This window comes from Anomaloglossus baeobatrachus, chromosome 6 (genome assembly GCF_048569485.1).
Source record: "Anomaloglossus baeobatrachus isolate aAnoBae1 chromosome 6, aAnoBae1.hap1, whole genome shotgun sequence".
NCBI classification, from domain to species: Eukaryota; Metazoa; Chordata; class Amphibia; order Anura; family Aromobatidae; genus Anomaloglossus; species Anomaloglossus baeobatrachus.
Genome location: NC_134358.1, coordinates 468149094 through 468170582, shown reverse-complemented (window position 1 = coordinate 468170582; position 21489 = coordinate 468149094). Strand labels below are relative to the sequence as shown.

The following is a 21489-nucleotide window of genomic DNA, read 5'->3' as shown; positions in this document are numbered from 1 at the left end:
AGAGGAGACTTTTTGTGTAGCAGGCCTTTATGGCAAAATAGCTGCTAGGAAACCACTACTAATAACAGGCAACAAGCAGAAGAGACTTGTTTGGGTTAAAGAACACAAGGAATAGACATTAGACCAGTGGAAATCTGTGCTTTGGTCTGATAAGTCCAAATTTGAGCTCTTTGGATCCAATCACCGTGTCTTTGTGCAACGCAGAAAAGGTAAATGGATGGACTCTACATGCCTAGTTCCCACTGTGAAGCATGGATGAGGAGGTGTGATTGTGTGGGGGTGCTTTGCTGGTGACACTGTTGGGGATTTATTCAAAATTGAAGTCATACTGAACCAGCATGGCTACCACAGCATCTTGCAGCGGCATGCTATTCCATCCAGTTTGTGTTTAGTTGGACCATCATTTATTTTTCAACAGCACATTGACCCCAAACACACCTCCAGGCTGTGTAAGGGCTATTTGACTAAGAAGGAGAGTGATGGGGTGCTACACCAGACCTGAACCCAATCGAGATGGTTTGGGGTGAGCTGGACTGCAGAGTGAAGGCAAAAGGGCCAACAAGTGCTAAGCATCTCTGGGAACTCCTTCAAGACTGTTGGAAGACCATTTCTGGTGACTACCTCTTGAAACTCATCAAGAGAATGTTAAGAATGTGCAAAGCAGTAATCAAAGTAAAAGGTGGCTACTTTGAAAAACTTAGAATATAAGACATATTTTCAGTTGTTTCACACTTTAAGTATTTCATTCCACATGTGTTACTTCATAGCTTTGATGCCTTCAATGTGAATCTACAATTTTCAGAGTCATCAAAATTAAGAAAACTCTTTGAATGAGAAGGTGTGTCCTCCCCTCTTCCCCCCTCTTCCCCCCGCCTCTCTTCCCCCTCTTCTCTGCCCCCCTCTTATCCCCCTCTCCTCTCCCCCCTCTTTTCCCTCGCTCTCTCTCTTTTCCCTCGCTCTCTTTTCCCTCGCTCTCTTTTCCCTCGCTCTCTTTTCCCTCGCTCTCTTTTCCCTCGCTCTCTTTTCCCTCGCTCTCTTTTCCCTCGCTCTCTTTTCCCTCGCTCTCTTTTCCCTCGCTCTCTTTTCCCTCGCTCTCTTTTCCCTCGCTCTCTTTTCCCTCGCTCTCTTTTCCCTCGCTCTCTTTTCCCTCGCTCTCTTTTCCCTCGCTCTCTTTTCCCTCGCTCTCTTTTCCCTCGCTCTCTTTTCCCTCGCTCTTTTCCCTCGCTCTCTTTTCCCTCGCTCTCTTTTCCCTCGCTCTCTTTTCCCTCGCTCTCTTTTCCCTCGCTCTCTTTTCCCTCGCTCTCTTTTCCCTCGCTCTTTTCCCTCGCTCTCTTTTCCCTCGCTCTCTTTTCCCTCGCTCTCTTTTCCCTCGCTCTCTTTTCCCTCGCTCTCTTTTCCCTCGCTCTCTTTTCCCTCGCTCTCTTTTCCCTCGCTCTCTTTTCCCTCGCTCTCTTTTCCCTCGCTCTCTTTTCCCTCGCTCTCTTTTCCCTCGCTCTCTTTTCCCTCGCTCTCTTTTCCCTCGCTCTCTTTTCCCTCGCTCTCTTTTCCCTCGCTCTCTTTTCCCTCGCTCTCTTTTCCCTCGCTCTCTTTTCCCTCGCTCTCTTTTCCCTCGCTCTCTTTTCCCTCGCTCTCTTTTCCCTCGCTCTCTTTTCCCTCGCTCTCTTTTCCCTCGCTCTCTTTTCCCTCGCTCTCTTTTCCCTCGCTCTCTTTTCCCTCGCTCTCTTTTCCCTCGCTCTCTTTCCCCCCCCCTCGCTCTCTTTCCCCCCCCCTCGCTCTCTTTCCCCCCCCCTCGCTCTCTTTCCCCCCCCCCTCGCTCTCTTTCCCCCCCCCCTCGCTCTCTTTCCCCCCCCCCTCGCTCTCTTTCCCCCCCCCCTCGCTCTCTTTCCCCCCCCCCTCGCTCTCTTTCCCCCCCCTCGCTCTCTTTCCCCCCCCCTCGCTCTCTTTCCCCCCCCCTCGCTCTCTTTCCCCCCCCCCTCGCTCTCTTTCCCCCCCCTCGCTCTCTTTCCCCCCCCCTCGCTCTCTTTCCCCCCCCCCTCGCTCTCTTCTCCCTCCCCCCCCCCTCGCTCTCTTTCCCCCCCCCCCCCTCGCTCTCTTTCCCCCCCCCCCCTCGCTCTCTTTCCCCCCCCCTCGCTCTCTTTCCCCCCCCCTCGCTCTCTTTCCCCCCCCCTCGCTCTCTTTCCCCCCCCCTCGCTCTCTTTCCCCCCCCCTCGCTCTCTTTCCCCCCCCCTCGCTCTCTTTCCCCCCCCCCTCGCTCTCTTTCCCCCCCCTCGCTCTCTTTCCCCCCCCTCGCTCTCTTCTCCCTCCCCCCCCCCTCGCTCTCTTCTCCCTCCCCCCCCCCCCCTCGCTCTCTTCTCCCTCCCCCCCCACCTCGCTCTCTTCTCCCTCCCCCCCCACCTCGCTCTCTTCTCCCCCCCCCCCCCCCTCGCCCTCTTCTCCCTCCCCCCCCCCTCGCCCTCTTCTCCCTCCCCCCCCCCCTCGCTCTCTTCTCCCTCCCCCCCCCCCTCGCTCTCTTCTCCCTCCCCCCCCCCTCGCTCTCTTCTCCCTCCCCCCCCCCTCGCTCTCTTCTCCCCCCCCCCCCCCCCTCGCCCTCTTCTCCCTCCCCCCCCCTCGCCCTCTTCTCCCTCCCCCCCCCCTCGCTCTCTTCTCCCTCCCCCCCCCCCTCGCTCTCTTCTCCCTCCCCCCCCACCTCGCTCTCTTCTCCCTCCCCCCCCACCTCGCTCTCTTCTCCCTCCCCCCCCCTCGCTCTCTTCTCCCCCCCCCCCCCTCGCCCTCTTCTCCCTCCCCCCCCCCCTCGCCCTCTTCTCCCTCCCCCCCCCCCTCGCTCTCTTCTCCCTCCCCCCCCCCCCCTCGCTCTCTTCTCCCTCCCCCCCCCCTCGCTCTCTTCTCCCTCCCCCCCCCACCTCGCTCTCTTCTCCCTCCCCCCCCCCTCGCTCTCTTCTCCCCCCCCCCCCTCGCCCTCTTCTCCCTCCCCCCCCCCCTCGCCCTCTTCTCCCTCCCCCCCCTCGCTCTCTTCTCCCTCCCCCCCCCCCCTCGCTCTCTTCTCCCTCCCCCCCCCACCTCGCTCTCTTCTCCCTCCCCCCCCCTCGCTCTCTTCTCCCCCCCCCCCCTCGCCCTCTTCTCCCTCCCCCCCCCTCGCCCTCTTCTCCCTCCCCCCCCCTCGCCCTCTTCTCCCTCCCCCCCCTCGCCCTCTTCTCCCTCCCCCCCCCCTCGCCCTCTTCTCCCTCCCCCCCCCCCCCTCGCTCTCTTCTCCCTCCCCCCCCCCCCTCGCTCTCTTCTCCCCCCCCCCCCCCCTCGCTCTCTTTCTCCCCCTCGCTCTCTTCCCCCCTCGCTCTCTTTCCGCCTCGCTCTTTCCCCCCTCGCTCTCTTTCCCCCCCTCGCTCTCTTTCCCCCCCTCGCTCTCTTTCTCCCCCTCGCTCTCTTCCCCCCTCGCTCTCTTTCCGCCTCGCTCTTTCCCCCCTCGCTCTCTTTCCCCCCCTCGCTCTCTTTCCCCCCCTCGCTCTCTTTCCCCCCCTCGCTCTCTTTCCCCCCCTCGCTCTCTTTCCCCCCCTCGCTCTCTTTCCCCCCCCTCGCTCTCTTTCCCCCCCTCGCTCTCTTTCCCCCCCCCTCGCTCTCTTTCCCCCCCCCTCGCTCTCTTTCCCCCCCCCTCGCTCTCTTTCCCCCCCCCTCGCTCTCTTTCCCCCCCCTCGCTCTCTTTCCCCCCCCTCGCTCTCTTTCCCCCCCCTCGCTCTCTTTCCCCCCCCCTCGCTCTCTTTCCCCCCCCCTCGCTCTCTTTCCCCCCCCTCGCTCTCTTTCCCCCCCCCCCCTCGCTCTCTTTCCCCCCCCCCCTCGCTCTCTTTCCCCCCCCCTCGCTCTCTTTCCCCCCCCTCGCTCTCTTTCCCCCCCCCCCCTCGCTCTCTTTCCCCCCCCTCGCTCTCTTCTCCCTCCCCCCCCACCTCGCTCTCTTCTCCCTCCCCCCCCCTCGCTCTCTTCTCCCTCCCCCCCCCCTCGCCCTCTTCTCCCTCCCCCCCCCTCGCTCTCTTCTCCCTCCCCCCCCCCCCCTCGCTCTCTTCTCCCTCCCCCCCCCCCCCCTCGCTCTCTTCTCCCCCCCCCCCCCCCCCTCGCTCTCTTCTCCCTCCCCCCCCCCCCTCGCTCTCTTCTCCCTCCCCCCCCCCTCGCTCTCTCCTGGCATGGTCAGTACAGAAATCTCTCCATCGTGGAGGGGGGAGAGGGAGTAATAAACATGGAGTCCCTACTGTGTCTGTGTATTTATTTCTAATAAAGTATTTTTCTCTGTGTGATGTCTTTTTTTTTTTTTTTTTTTTTTTTTTTTTTTTTTTAAACCCTTTATTGGAGATTCTTAATGGCCAGGTCAAACTTGGCCTGACATTAAGAATCTCGGGCTTTATACCAGCTGGTAAAACATAGCTGGTATTAACCCCTTATTACCCAGCGTGCCACCTGCCACCAGGGCCACTGGAAGAGTTGGATACAGCGCCAGAAGATGGCACTTCTATGAAAGCGCCATTTTCTGGGGCGGCTGTGGACTGCAATTCGCAGCGGAGGGCCCAGAAAGTTTGGGCACCCTGCACTGCGGATTCCAATCCCCAGCTGCCCTAGTTGTACCTGGCTGGACTCAAAAATTCGGCGAAGCCCACGTCATTTTTTTTTTTTTTAATTATTTCATGAAATTGATGAAATAAAAAAAAAAAAGGGCTTCTCTATATTTTTGGTTCTCAGCCGGGTACAATTAGGGAGCTGGGGGTTGGGGGCAGCCCGTAGCTGCCTGCTGTACCTGGCTAGCATACAAAAATTCGGCGAAGCCCACGTCATTTTTTTAAAAAAGTTTTTAGGCAAAAACCTTTTATAGAAAAAAAAAAAGGTTCCCTGGATTTCTATTGCCAGTGAAAGTAACACCAAGCAGCGGGGGTTAGCAGCCAGTAGCTGCTTGGGTTACCCTTAGCAATAGAAAATGCAGCGGGAGCCCACAAACAATGTTGTTTTTTTTTTGTTTTTTTTTTTTTTTTTTTTAATTTTTAATGACATTTTAAAAAAAAAATCGACATGGGCTTTTCCCCATCTAGCACCAGAGCATTTTACTGCTCAATTCATCCCAAGTAATCAGATGACTCCAGTGTCGGCCGATTACTTGTTCTGTGTCCCCCTGCATCCATTGCAGCGTGTACGGGCTGTGAGGTCAGCGGAGTTCAGTCCAGCACTGGAGTCAGCTGATCTGAACGCAGCTGAACTCCAGCCTGCACACGCTGCAATGGATGCAGGGGGACATAGAACAAGTAAGGTCTAAGCCACATGGCGAGAAAAACAGTGCGAGTGGAGTGCAATAAAACATCGCATTCCACTCGGGCCAATATTAGTCTGTGTGTCAGCGCACATGAGCAATTATTTTCTCAGCCCTAATTGGACCGAGAAAACAATCGCAGCATGCTGCAATTGTAATGCAAGACTCTCTTTTACCCATTCAAGTGTATGTGGTGAGAGAAAAATCGCACTGCTCTTGCGGTACATCGGTGGACTACGGAGGAGAGAGGGAGATAATTCCCTCCCACCCCTCCTCAGTGCTGGCCCACCCCTCGAGTGGCAGACCGCCCCCCGCAGCTGAGGTCTGCTCGCACAGTCGGACATCAGTCGCAGGGACACACGCATGACACTCAGCTCTGCTGTACTGAGCGTGAGCCGAGTGTAATGCGAGGGGATCGCAGTAATCCCCGTGTGGCCCCAGCCTGATCGGCCGACACTTGAGTCAGCTGATCTGAACTCAGCTGAACTCCTGTACACACAGCCCGCACACACAGCCCGCACACGGTCACATGTGATCGGCAGCAGGCAGTGACTGCTGTTAAGGCTACATTCACATGACCGTTCCGTTTTTGCGGGCCACAAAAAACGTTCCTTTTTTTTTCACGGATGCATCCTAGTGGCATCCGTGTGACATCTGCGTGCCTTCCGTTTTTTTTGCGGACCGCAAAAAACGGAAGCAGCAAGAAAGATAAATAGATGAGTAGATATAGAGATGGATAGATAGATATAGAGACAGAGGGATAGAGGGATGAATGAATGAATAGAGGGCTGGATAGATAGATAGATAAGAAAGACATATATATATAATGTCCTACCCCCCTGCATATTCTAAGCTGGCACCCTTTTGTGACTTTCATGTGGCACTAAGGTGCTTAGCCTTGTATTTAGCCAAAAAATAAATAAATAAAAAAAAAATGACATGCGGTCCCCCTATCCTTTGTAGCCAGCTAGTGTAAAGCAAACGGCTGCAGCCTGCAAACCACAGCTGGCAGCTTCACGTTGGCTGGTAATCCAAAACAGAGGGCACCCCACGCTGTTATTTTAAATTAACTAAATAATTTAAAACAAAAAACACGGGGTCCCCCGAAATTGGATCACCAGCCAAGGTAAAGCGGACAGCTGTGGTCTGGTATTCTCAGACTAGGGAGGTTCACCGTTATTGGACACTCCCCAGCCTTTTTAGGCTGCAGCCGCTCCAGAAGTAGCGCATCCATTAGATGTGCCAGTCCTGGTGCTTCGCGCCAGCTCATCCCGTTGCCCTGGTGTGGTGGCAAACGGGGTAATATATGGGGTTAATACCAGATGTGTAATGTCACCTGGCATCAAGCCCTGGAGTTAGTGATGTCAGGCGTGTATCAGATACCCGATATCACCAACCCAGGCAGTAATAATAAAAAAAAAAATAGACAACAAACACATTTTTATTTGAAAAAACACTCCCCAACACATTTCCTCTTTCACCAATTTATTAGAAAGAAAAACAAATCCAGGTCTGGTGTAATACAAGGGGGTCCCACGATGATCCATACCATAGTCAATGTCCCAGTCAATGAAGAACAGATGTTCCCTATTTGCTGGGAGAACCGTGCAGTGACCTGAGCTAACATCAATAAGCCAGCCCAGGTCACTGCAGGGCATGACTAGTGCTGCTATCAGGAGGTTAGCGAGGTATATTACCTGCGATGATCGCTGAACTCCTGACAGCAGCGCTGTCACAGAGTTCAATGACCGCCGCCCTCACAAACAAAGTATCGCGAGCGGCCCGTGACGTCACCACTAGTCACAGTCTCGGGTCGACAGCGAGAGGTGATGTGACAAGCGGCGGGCATAGAAGGCAGTGACGACCGCTGACGTCAGGAGGGCAGGACTTCATCACCGTAGGTAATGAACTTACTAACCTCTTGACGGTAGCGCTTGTCATCCCCGCGGCTGCTGACACTGCTGAGCGGGCAGCCGCGGGGCTGGGGCTGGAGCGGGACACTGACTGCATGGGCACCCCAACGGAAGTCACATGGAAGTGCTTCCGTGTTGCTTCCGGGAATTTTGCGGACCCATTGACTTGTATTGAGTCACGGTTCGTTATTACGGAACAGAATAGGACATGTTCCATAATAACGGAGCGGACATACGGCATCCGATGTGTGTTTTTTTTGTTTTTTTTTTTGTAGGATCGGATGCACATGGAAGTGCTACCGTGTACCATCCGATCCTACACAAAAGACATTGAAAAGATGGTCCTGTCTGTAGGGCCGCAAAAAAACAGAAACTGACCAGGACAAACGGAACGGTGATGTGAATGAGCCACCTGCAGCCATTGCAGCGTGTGCGGGCTGTGAGATCAGCAGTCAGCTGACTCCAGTGCCGGCCGATAAATTCTGTGTCCCGCTGCAGAAGGATCCGGTAAAATAACGGTTGCATGCGCTGCTCATTTAATCCACAGACAGGATCCGGTCATATGCGGGTTTGCGGATGATACGGACGACACACAGACTAGGCAAGAGGAAAAAAGCAATCTCATCACACGTCACTTTTTTTTCCCCATTTATTTTTTTTCACATGTTGCGCCGGCTAATAATCATAATTTCTGTACACACACACACACACACACACACACACTTTCTTCCCCTGGTTGTGCAGAGCTGAGAGCTGCTGCTGTCTCTGTGTGTCTGTGTGATTTCTCTCAGTGCATCCACACAGGGAAGAGGCAGGGAGGAGGCTTTGGGTGGAGAGCTGAGGGGGTGTTACACACAGTGGGTGTGTTGATAAGCTAGACACCGCCCTGGGACTTGTAGGAACTGAACACAGGAAGTCAGAGGAGAGATTAACCCCATCAGAGCTGGAGCCAGCAATGAGCATGTGCTGCTAGTGCACAATAAAAGGTAATTTTGCTGAAAAAACATAATAGATGTGTTGAGGGGCACATATTAGATTTATCAGAAAAAAAAAATCCGTTTTGGTAACTGGACAACTTCTTTAATCTCGTGCATATGTGGGATGTATATGTATTTCTGATACTAGCAGAGTCACGTGACCACACATGGTTATATTAACCTAACCTTGATAATTCCTACTGCATATATATGACGTTTATAACTCTTAGGACTGCGATTAATTTATACTATATCCTGTTTAATAAGTACTGTTATTGTTAGGTTGTTTTTAGATTGATTAATCTTTCATTTCCCATAATAACCCGCATCCCCTTTTTCCCTATGCAGCAACAATGATAGAACTTGTGAGCACCGCCTCCGGATCACGTCACAGTCTGATACAACTAGAGCAGGGGTGGGCAATTAATTTTCCCATGGGCCGCATGAGAAATTGGGATTGGTTTAGAGGGCGGGACTAATATAATTAACTCCATTCTACCCAATATACTACATTACTACACCCCCTCCATATACTACACCTGTAATAAACGACATCACTACACCCCCCAAATACTACACCTGTAATATACTACACCACTATATACTACACCTGTAATATACTACATCACTTCACCCCATATACTACACCTGTAATATACATCACTACACCCACCATATACTACACCTGTAATATACTACATCCCTACACCCCCCATATACTCCACCTGTAATATACTACATCACTACACCCCTCCATATACTACACTTGTAATATACATCACTACACCCCCCATATACTATACCTGTAATATACTACATCACTACACCTCTATATACTACACCTGTAATATACTATATCACTACACCCCTATATACACCTGTAATAAACTACTGTACACCACTACACCCCTATATACTACACCTGTAATATAATCACTACACCCCTATATACACCAGTAATATACTACATCACTACACACCTATATACTACACCTGTAATATACTACACCCCCATATAATACACCTGTAGTATACTACACCTCCATATAGTACACCTGCAATATACTACACCTCCATATAGTACACCTGTAATATACTACACCTCCATATAGTACACCTATAATATACTACACCTCCATATAGTACACCTATAATATACTACACCTCCATATACTACACCTGTAATATACTACACCTCCATATACTACACCTCCATATAGTACACCTGTAATATACTACATCACTATATACAACACCCCCATATACTACACCCCTATATACTACACCTGTAATAAAACTACATCACTACACCCCATGTACTACACCACTTTATACTACATCACTATATACACAACACCATATACTACACCTGTAAAACTACACCACTACACCCCCAGTATTAGTCACCAGTCCCCCCCTCCCCCATTGTCCCCTCCTCAGCTTATTTGTCACTACTTACCTTTCCCTTGTTATTGTCTCCGTTCTCAGGCACCTCCGTACAGGCCCCCCGCTGAGCTGCTCCTTCTGTTGTACGGGCCCTGGCTGTGCTGATGCTGTTCTCCGAGGGGCCCCCACCGCTGCTTCTCTCTGTGAAGGCCCCCGCTGTGCCGCTCTTCTCCTGCCGGCTGGGCGGGAACTTTTGAAATTACACACGCGCGCAGTACTGATAACATCACAGCGCGCGCGTGTGTCACAGAGAAAGTGCCGGTAGGGAACAGAGGAGAGATTCCTGCGTTCCGCTGCCTGCACTGACTGTGCGGACCTGCAGGATCTCTCACTGCCCGGCACGCTGCAGCCCGGCTCCACTGCAGCGGCTGAAGACGGGCGGGCTGGTCACAGTGAGTAGGTGGGCCGGATGTGGCCCGCGGGCCGCCCCTTGCCCAGGTCTTATGTAGAGTATAACTCCTCCATCCTTATTTTTGCCACTCTTCATAATGTCTCTATCAGCCCGGACCATTTGAAATCCTGGTACTGAAACACTTGAGTCAGGGCATGTAACCAAGTTTCAGTAAAACACAGCAAACTGCATTCCTTGTACTCCCTCTGAGTCCGAATTAGTGCCAGCAGTTCATCCGACTTATTTGCCAGTGATTGAACATTCCCCATGATGATGGACGGGACCACAGGTTTAAACTGTCTTCGCCTTGCCTTAAGTTTTTTTTCCCGCTCTGCAACCTCTGAAAGTTCTCCTTACCTCACATGGGACACGTGGTCTACCCACTGCAGTAGAAGACATTAGCCTACGCAGCTCCAGAAGTCCTTGTCCATGTTAGTCGCACCAAGCCTGTCCGTAATAGATGGCATACCGTGTTCGCCTCCAGACATAGATGGCTGTACAAATTCCCAGTCAGGTAGTGGCCGCTTGGCAGAAGGTGCATATAATACCAGTCCTAGGTTACAATGGTGATCTCAGATATATATCTACAGATAGCTGTGGGTAGCAACATACATCCAAGGGAAACATTCCAGAGGATCCAAGGTTCAGAAGGAAAAAGTACTGGAGAAAATTCCTTAGACGTTCCAAAACTGAGGTTCAGAAAGAAAAGGTTCAGAAAGAAAAGGTTCACACAAAACAAAAAAATTCCAAATTAAAACTGTTGCTGCTGCAATGGGCTGCCACTAGCAAGGCGCCTTATTGTCTTCATCCAGCAGAGAGCAGACAGACACATCTGCTCTCCTGCTCTCGTAACACTGTAAAGGGTGCTTTACACGCTGCGACATCGCTAGCGATTGCTAGCGATGTCGCGAGCGTTAGCACCCGCCCCCATTGTAGGTGCGATTATGTGGTGATCGTTACCGTAGTGAACATTATCGCTACGGCAGCGTCACACGCACATACCTGTTCTGCGACGTCGCTGTACAAGCCAAACAATCCCTCCTTCAAAGGGGAGGTGCGTTCGGCGTCACAGTGACGTCACAAAACGGCCGTCCAATAGCAGAGGGGCGGAGATGAGCGGCTGGAACATCCCGCCCACCTCCTTCCTCATTGCCGGTGGACGCAGGTAAGGAGATGTTCGTCACTCCTGCGGTGTCACACATAGCGATGTGTGATGCCGCAGGAACGACGAACAACCTCGCTATGTACGAGACAACAATTTTTGGTAAACGAACAACCTCTCATTTACCAACGATTTTTGGCTCTTTTGCGATCGTTTAAGGTCGCTCCTGCCTGTCACACGACCATGGACCTTAATAATATTTTACAGTTAAATAATTTTTGGGCAGCTTTGCATTAGAAATTCACATCAGAAATTGGCACTGTGGTGGCATGTTATAATCATACTTTGTGACAAAGTAAATGGTCTGCAAATAGACAAATGTTACTTTTGTTTTAATTTTAACATAACTTAAAGTCTAAAAATCTTTCTCTCTTAAGGTAATCGCTGCTGCAAAAAAAGGGTTCCAAGCTGTGGGCTACGAGTTAAATCCTTGGCTTGTGTGGTATTCAAGATATAAAGCATGGAGAGAAGGTGTACATCAAAATACCAAATTTAACATATCTGATTTATGGAAGGTATTGACATTTTTTTTTTTTTTATTATCCTAATTTCTCTTAGGGCTTGTGCACACTATCATAATTTCAGTCCAAGTACAATCTCAAAATATCTGATCGCACTAGGACCAATGTTATTTCATGAGGCTGTGCGCATGTCAGAATTTTTTCTTCTGATTGAGTGGTCCAAAGGAAAAAGAAAAAAAAAATCGCACTATGCATAATTTGTATCCGACTAATGGATCACCTCATTCACAGCCAATTAAGCCTATCCAGTGAAAAAAAAATCAGACTGCACTCAGATAACCTCTAAGTGCGGTCCAATTTTCATACACTGACAGAATAGAGAAGATAAATAATTAATTTTTAGAAAAATGGATTCCAGTCTGATCACACTCTAACCAAACTCTGATCAGAATGTGATTCGCAAAATCATCCACAAATAATGGAAACCTTTCACAGGTAAAAGAAAAAAAAATGCTATGAACCTGCAGATATAGGGTTAATCTGCATGTTAATAGCATTTGAAACCTGCTCAGTGACTTGACATTGAACTCTTCTACCGGGAGGAAATTAACTTTAATCCTCCCGACAGTGCTCTGGATTCAGCCATGGGGCAGGACCGACGCAGGTTCAGTAACCTCTATGTTTATGAAGCACGGCGGCAGTAACCACGCACCCAAAAAAACAGATTGCCAGCTGCTCTGCTTTTCAACCTCTGCACGCCATACACAGAGCGGTGACTCCTGTGACTGAAACCAGAATGCTGCAGGGAGGGCTAAAGTTCATTTTTTCCTGGCAGCAGGATTCAGTGTGGAGGCGCTCAGTTGGTTTCAAATGCTATTAACTTGCAGATTAACCCCATATCTGTAGGTAGCGTTTTTGCATGCAACAGGTTGCCTTTAATAGATCCTATACTTTTACGTAGCAGAATTATAGTGGAAAATGTGCATCTATGTGTATCTAGGGAACATGTGTATGAAACTAAATTCGTTCTCAATATTATTTTTTTAGAGAGGCAAATGTGTCTTGCAATCACATGAAAATTGAGTGATTACACTGGTCAATTGAAAAATTGCATTTGGTTTGTAATATACCAAATCATATGTATATCACAGTGTAATGAATCAGGGTTGTAGACTGGCACATTAGAATAGTTTCTTTGGGTGTAAGACAACATAATGTTTATAGTAACTGGTTTGCAGCTTAGTTATTTAGCACATTGCCAAGCAAATTAGATGAAGTCACTTATTCATTGTGTAATTTTACCTTTCTTTGTTCATTTCTTCAAACAGTTCAGTCTCCAGCCAATCTAAGGCTGGGGTCACACATAGCGACGCACCAACGATCCCACAAGTGATTCGACCTGGCAGGGATCGTTGGTGCGTCGCTAAATGGTCACTGGTGAGCTGTCAATCAGGCAGATCTCACCAGCGACCAGCCACCAGTGACTCCTGTAACTATGCTGCGCTTGGTAACCAAGGCAATTATCGGGTAACTAAGCAAAGCGCTTTGCTTGATTACCCGATATTAACCCTGGTACCAGTGTACACCGCTTACAGGCTGCCTGCGCTGGCTCCCTGTATACGTAGCTAGGGTACACATCGGGTTACTAAGCAAAGCGCTTTGCTTAGTTACCCGATATTTACCCTGGCTACGTGTGCAGGGAGCCAGTGCTGGCAACCTGTAAGCAGCGTCCACTGGTAACCAGGGTAAATATCAGGTAACCAAGCGAAGCGCTTTGCTTAATTACCCGATATTTACCCTGGTTACCAGCGTACGCTGCTTACAAAGAGTCAGTGCTCGTTGGTCTCCCACAGTCACACGCCGATGCGTGTTGCACAGCGGGAGACCAACGAGCAAAAACTAACCAGAACAGTGTGTAACGATCAGCGATTTAACAGCAGGAGAAATAACGATATTCATCCTGACGTCCTATATTTTAAATATCAGGCCCAAGGACAGTCATGGAAACTATCGTAATATAGCTTAAAGGTAACCTGTCACATGAAAATAAAATGCTATTAACCTGCAGATGTGAGGTTAATCTGCAGTTTAATAGCATTGCAAACCTGCCTTTTGTGCCTTCTTTTGAACCGACTAATTGTTATCCATGATGTAATTTTATATCAATGTCTGTGGAGAGTTTTTTTAAGAAATTATTGCATCGCTATGATATTGATTATTTAACTTAAAAATAATTTTGATGTGTTGTAATTTTCTTTTTTCTATTTTACATAGTTAATGAATTGTGTAATTTTTTTTATTATATTTATGCACTATGTAACATTCATTGTGTATGAGACTGCAAATTCTTCGAGGCCGTATAGACACTAATAGCATGAAGATCGTCTCCTATGAGGAACATGGCATATTCACCTGTCTTAATTAGCTGATTTCAGTTAAAAGATGTCCGGAATTTGGATACCTAAGCTCTGACAAAGGACACCAAGTCTGAAACGCGTAGCTTTGGTCTGTGGTCTATTTTTGTTTCCCCTGGAAATTTTTATTCTCAACAATTTGTTAGTTGGATTTTAGCCACAGTAGCCTGTAATAAAGCCAAATCTTTTTACTGCATTGGAGCTGGATTTTCTCTTTCTTCCCTGCCTATACCTAGCAGGGTGTTGTCCATGATCCATATCGGGGAAGTCCTATCCAGGTGAGCTGGCACTGCGTCTTTTTACACAGAGCAGTGCCTGAACCATACTGGCACCCGTATGTGATTTAAATCTGAATTCTATTAGGAAGGTTAAAGTTCTTTTCCTCCCAGCAGTGGGGTCTTGGTGGCATTACACGCTGCACCCATTCTATATCCATTTTGTACCTGCTCTTAACACTATACCCTCCTGATCCTTACCACGCTGTCCTTTCCAAAGTGTACACCTTCCGCACACAGCCCCCATTCACAGGATGGTCACCACAGCCAACCGTATAGTATGATATTCACAACAGCCCCCTATTATATAGTTTGGTCAGCACAACACCCCCCAATATATATAATGAAGTCCACCACCGCACCCAATGCATTGATACGTATATTGGTCGCCTAACATATAGTATAATGTCCACCAGCCCCTCTTCTGATGGCCCCGCTTCTAATATTCTGATAAACCCAACAGCCCTTTTTGGAATAGCATAATAATCTAAGAATAATAATAAGAAAAAAAAAACCCTGTTTACACTCTCCTAATCCAGGCTCCCAATCCAGCAGAGCCGCCATCTCTTTTTCTATCAACAGTGGGCGTTGAACGGTGCAATGACATCACTACATCGCGCCATCCGATATCTCCAACATTATAAAGGCAGTGCCGTGTATTCTGATGGGAGTTCCAGGTAGCATAGGGAGCTGATTACAGCTCCTGTGCCAGTGCCACTCACATCTATTGTATTTTTGTCTGATAGACACAAATTTAATTGAGTTCAGGTAGGGATCAACGGCCAGGCGCAGGCAGAAAGTGGGGTGAGCGATGTCAATGACTGATACTATTCACCTCTGTTCCTGTGTACCGCTCGTCAATATGTTGAATGCTTTTGGCCGGAGGGAGGTGATGAGCGGCTGAAGGCAATCAGCAATGTCAGGTTTGTTTTTTTTTTACCTCTAAAGTGTCTCCCCTTCGGAGAGGCCAAAGGTGCCCAAGCTGCCAACCCTTCGTCCCAGCCCTGTTAAGTACAGTGCTCCACTTGTAGCTGTAAATACAGATGAATATGACGCACCCCAGGGCTTTGGGGTACGCGGTCCCAGGCTGTATATTACTGGGAAAGTTCACTGGGTGTCCGTTGCCTGGTTCCATGACCCTGGGGGTCGCCTAAAAGGGGAATTTGTACAAGGGAAAAGTAATAAAAATAGTTTTTCGTGACTCCACTTGCGGTATGCAGCAATATATGGAAAGCCGCCGCTGCAAAGTCTCTCACTGCTGGGGCTGGTGGTACTGAGCAGCCTAGGTGTAATGGCTCTCCGCAATTAGAACTTGGCCCCAGGGGAGTATGATGGTGGTTGTAGTCTATGGGTGCAGAGGCGTAGGAATAATTCAGACAGGGGCTGCATTTAACTTTTGCTTGACTCACTGGTTTGGAGTTGCTGCCACCCGGTTTGTGCGTTTCTGCTGGTCTTAACCAATCCAGTATTCCCTTTGTTCCAGTGTCGGTGTAGTGAACTGGTGAGCTTTACCTCCCTGCACCCTGTAGTAGTTGTAGTAGGGTCTCCACGTCCCTGTACGACCTCCCTACAATGCCTGGGCATGCTCCCGATGAGGCAGCAGATGTTTTCCTGAGGGATCTCTTCTAAGACCTGGCTTAAAGTGAACCTGTGAAGTGCAATATGCACCCAGAACCAAGAGTAGTTCTGGGTGCATATCTCTAATCCCTGCCTAACTGTCCCTACTTAACACCCTTGTGCAGTCCCTGCGCTAATTAGCATATCATAAACGATCTTTAGAAATACTTTTTCTAAAGATCTCTTTATGTATGCTACTAGATGCAGGGACAGTAAGGCAGGGATTAGAGATATGCACCCAGAACTACTCTTGGTTCTGGGTGCATATTGCACCTGACAGGTTCACTTTAAGCCAGGTCTTGGAAGAGATCCCTCAGGAAAACATCTGCTGCCTCATCGGGAGCATGCCCAGGCATTGTAGGGAGGTCGTACAGGGACGTGGAGGCCACAGGGATTAGAAATATGCACCTAGAACTGCTTGTGGTTCTGAGTGCATATTGCCCATGACAGGTTCCCTTTAAAGAACAAAAAACCCCAGCTCAAATAGGGTCTTAACCACAATAATTTTCAAAGGCTCATCTCATGGGCTTGTGACAGGCACAACCCCTATAGTAGCATTGAATTGGCTGCAGCACACTCGCACGCAAACATCAATGTATAGAGGAGGAAAGGGTTAAAAATGTGGCTGTTGTCAATGAACTCAAGACCAGGTTAAAAAGACATAAATAAATCCAAATTTTCATTTTACTACAATTGTATGCTAACTGCATTATACACTTTAAACAGAGAGAAAGGGAGTACTTGCACATATGAGGTACAAAAAATACTTTATTGATACAAATTGACAAAAATTCACATTGCGATTATTTACATTAAAAACACATAAAAAAAAACGAAGTGCTACAGTGTACGGTACACAATAGGAAGGTTGAGACACCATGTAAATAACAACATGCTCTGGCTTTTGTATCAAAAGATTAATTAATTAGGATGGCTTAGTGGATTTTCTGTATATGAATTATATCTATTTTGAGTCAAAGCAACTCACAATAGCTATGCCTTAAATTGTATATATTTATATTGACCTCAATATGTAGGCATACTTGCGGATTACTTAAAAGGCACTGAATGCTATGGCTGAATAATACCTCATCTATGTGGCCATACAAAAAAAAGCCTGCATTCAGCGCATGGATCAAAGTTCGAGTAGAAAAAATTACCTTATTCTTCATAAGATGTAAATCGATTTTATCATGTGGGCACATAACGATGATTTCCCTCTATTACTCACACTGAGTCACGGAAAAAGCCCCTCAATCTATACAGTCACATAAGGTTATATTATACTTTGTGCTTAAATTCAAGTGAGAGCCCAAAACGTGCGTTTAGAACTGCAAGTAGGTGAACGCAAAGAGCGTTCTTAGCCTAAAACATCTTTGAACCTTCACCATATTTGACTTTAGGTACTGTGTTGTTTTCTTTGAAAGCCTCATTCTGTTTTTGGTAAACAGTAGAATGATGTGCTTACCCTCTTTTCCAGAAAGATTTTGGCTTTTCATATTTTGGCAAGCTGCAGTTTAGTGTTTTATGTCTCTGTGTCACCAGAGGGGACCTCCCTGATCTCCTGCCATAACGTTTCAGAAACTTGATTGGGGCTGCTTTTCCACCATCAGGACACTATCCTGCATTTTCAAGTTTTATTTGATGTCCACATTAAGGTAGTTTAGTTCCTATGCCATGAGTTGTAAACCTCTTGATTATGTTGTGCACCATGGACAAAGGAACATCATGATTTCTGGAGCAGGACTTGTAACCTTGAGATTATTGATATTTTTCAACAATTTTGGTTCTTAATTCCTCAGAGAGATGTCTTCTGCTTTTTCTTTTCCTCATACTTAGTTTGGCACACACAAACACATAATGCAAACATTGAGTCAACTTATCTTTTATTATATTTATTTTATTTAGGTATAATTTTCATATTGCCCACACCTGTTACTTGCGAAAAGCCAGTATGAGTGAGCATCAAATGCTTAAAAAAAAGTTATTTACCCACATTTTTGGAAAGGTGCCAACAATTTTGTTCTGCCCATTTATGGGGTTTTGTGTGTAATTCTGGTCAATTTGGCTTTTATTGTTGTTGTTCAAAGCTACACACAAAGGACATAAATGTGTATAACAAAACATATGAAATTGCAATAATTTTCTGGGACAAATACTTCACTGTCCCGGACAATTATAATGTCAACTATTTCGGCCACCACTGTATATGTGTGTGTGGATATTTTTTCTAGCATTTGTAGTGCCACAAGGCTTGTTAGGGCATTTCTGGGCCTGGTCTTTCAGATAGCCAGAGAGATGGGCGGGTCTGGCTATCCACATACCTCTGCACATGGGAGTGTTTGACATGTGGCTGACAGACCACATGGTTTAAAATGGTGTCAGTCTGTTTGGCCCATGGTCTGAGTGTGGAGGTGTTGTGAAACCTCCAGGAATGAACCCATGAGTGGGGGTTTGATAAACTGACCGGGGTCAGCGTGCAGAGGTGAGAAGACCTCTTGTGAAAAGTTTGTACTTGGACTTACTGGACTGACATGGAAGTGCCGTTTTTGGAAACGTGTATATTGTGTTCTTTCATTGACCTACCCTTTATTTTTCTGTTCTGATGGCATGCTTTATGAACTGTTAATAAAGCTGCCTGGATGTTTTATACTAAGTGCCTCCAGTGCCTACCCCGATGCAACTAAAGGCCACTTTACATGCTGCGATCTCGCTAGCGTGCGTACCCGCCCCCATCGTTTGTGCGTCACGGGCAAATCGCTGCCCGTGGCGCACAAAATTGCGCGGACCCGTCACACTACTTACCTGCCTAGCAACGTCGCTGTGACCGGCGAACCGCCTCCTTTCTAAGGGGACGGTTCGTTCGGCGTCATAGCGACGTCGCTAAGCGGCCGCCCAATAGAAGCGGAGGGGCAGAGATGAGCGGGACATAACATCCCGCCCACCTCCTTCCTTCCTCATTGCCGACGGCCGCAGGTAAGGTGAGGTTCCTCGTTCCTGCGGTGTCACACATAGCGGTGTGTGCTGCCACAGGAGCGACGAACTACATCATAGCTGCAGCAGCAACGATAATCGAGATTAGGGGGCATGTCACCGATGAGCGATTTTGAACATTTTTGCGACGATTCAAAATCGCTCATAGGTGTCACATGCAACGACATCGCTAATGCGGCCGGATGTCACAAATTCCATGACCCCAACGAGATCGCTTTAGCGATGTCGTAGCGTGTAAAGCGGCCTTCAGACGCAAACTGAGGGAGTACCTCTGTTACAATTTTTATTTATTTAGATTTATTTTCTTTGTCAAATGAAGTGAATGTTTTTTGATTATTGCATTACAATGTCATGTTGTAAAGGGATGGGATATTAAATTCACTTATTAATTTTGGCAATCTTTTTATAGGTCAGTTTTTCACAGTACACAAATGTAGTCATATTTGGCGTACCACACATGGTGAGTAATCTACTTTAAATTAAGTTTTGTTTTGTACATTTTTTGTCTGACTATCTACAGTGTTACTTTAAAGTTTATGATCCCCTCAGAATTTTCTATATTTTTGCATAAATATGACCTAAAACTATACCTGTTGCTCAGGTGGCATAATGTCCCACAAGTCCTTGGAGAATTGGCACCAGCATCGCTGGAAAGGGGGGCTGGTGCTAGAGGTATCAGCTGTTTTCATTTTACACAGGAGAAAATAATATTTAGCCAGGGATTGTCCAAGTAGTGGACAACCCCTTTAAAGACTTTAGAAGCAGCTGTATCAGAAAAAACTTATTATATATCGGATACGATAATAATTATTTTGTATGTGGTAATGTTCAACTATAAGTGAGGATTTTTTTTATCTGATTTAGCATGTTACTAATTAAACCAAAAAGGGAGCAACAATACAAAGACACTTACCGTATTCTTCGCTTTATAAGACGCACTTTTGTTCCCCCAAATTTTGGGGGAAAGTAGGGGGTGCGTCTTATAATCCGAATATACGGGGGGTATATATATATATATATATATAATATTTGCCTTATTCTGTCTGTCTGTCTGTCTTGCTCCAAAATTGTGTCCTTACGGTGACAACCAACGGATTGGCCGCTGGCCTCTGCATGGCCCCGCCCCCCCAGCACGGATTGGCCGCTCGGCTCGCCCTGGCACCGCCCCCCCATGGATTGGCCGCTCGCCCCGGCACCCTGCACGCATTGGACGCTTGGCCAGGCCCCGCCCCCTCACGCATTGGATGCTCGCCCTGACCCTGTTCCCCCGCACGCATTCCCCGAATCCACACGGAGACGCCCAACACCCAGGTGACTGCTGCAGCACCCGAAGCCCACACCGCAAGACAAAGTGGAGAAAAGCCACTAGCACACGTGTGCCGGAGCCGGCGTAGGCTGGTATCCATAGTACGCATCGGGTAACTATAGAAACCGCTTTCCTTAGTTACCGATGTGTAAGATGGTTACTAGCTTACCCCGGCTCCCGGCACACGTCAGCACTGTCGCTTCCCTTTTCTCCACTTTGTCGCATCCGGCGCGCTCCCTTGCACTGTGTACACTACAGTTGCCACGCGACAACCTCCGATCACGTGTTTTCATGTGACCAGGAAGTTGCGGCGCAGCCACTGTCCTGTACAGTGTACAGTTACACACACACACACACACACACATAGCAGACACACATGGATACACTGGGTGCATACACACAGCGCACATGCATGTATATACACACACACACTGAGCACATATACACACATAGCAGACACACATGGATACACTGGGTGCATACACACAGCGCACATGCATGTACAGTTAGGTCCAGAAATATTTGGACAGTGACACAATTTTCGCGAGTTGGGCTCTGCATGCCACCACATTGGATTTGAAATGAAACCTCTACAACAGAATTCAAGTGCAGATTGTAACGTTTAATTTGAAGGTTTGAACAAAAATATCTGATAGAAATTGTAGGAATTGTACACATTTCTTTACAAACACTCCACATTTTAGGAGGTCAAAAGTAATTGGACAAATAAACCAAACCCAAACAAAATATTTTTATTTTCAATATTTTGTTGCGAATCCTTTGGAGACAATCACTGCCTTAAGTCTGGAACCCATGGACATCACCAAACGCTGGGTTTCCTCCTTCTTAATGCTTTGCCAGGCCTTTACAGCCGCAGCCTTCAGGTATTGCTTGTTTGTGGGTCTTTCCGTCTTAAGTCTGGATTGAGCAAGTGAAATGCATGCTCAATTGGGTTAAGATCTGGTGATTGACTTGGCCATTGCAGAATGTTCCACTTTTTAGCACTCATGAACTCCTGGGTAGCTTTGGCTGTATGCTTGGAGTCATTGTCCATCTGTACTATGAAGCGCCGTCCGATCAACTTTGCGGCATTTGGCTGAATCTGGGCTGAAAGTATATCCCGGTAAACTTTAGAATTCATCCGGCTACTCTTGTCTGCTGTTATGTCATCAATAAACACAAGTGACCCAGTGCCATTGAAAGCCATGCATGCCCATGCCATCACGTTGCCTCCACCATGTTTTACAGAGGATGTGGT

The 21489-nt window shown here is 47.9% G+C and overlaps 1 protein-coding gene across 3 annotated transcripts in view; it reads left to right on the top strand.

Annotated features, from left to right (window-relative positions):
• The window catches only part of LOC142243409 (ATP synthase subunit C lysine N-methyltransferase-like), a 104260-nt gene that overhangs the window by 54422 nt on the left and 28349 nt on the right, over nt 1–21489 (top strand). For all 3 annotated transcript variants that reach the window (XM_075315320.1, XM_075315319.1, XM_075315318.1), the window contains 2 exons: nt 11542–11679; nt 19335–19385. In XM_075315320.1, coding sequence (XP_075171435.1) covers nt 11542–11679; nt 19335–19385 — 189 coding nt within the window. The remainder of the gene's footprint in view (nt 1–11541; nt 11680–19334; nt 19386–21489) is intronic.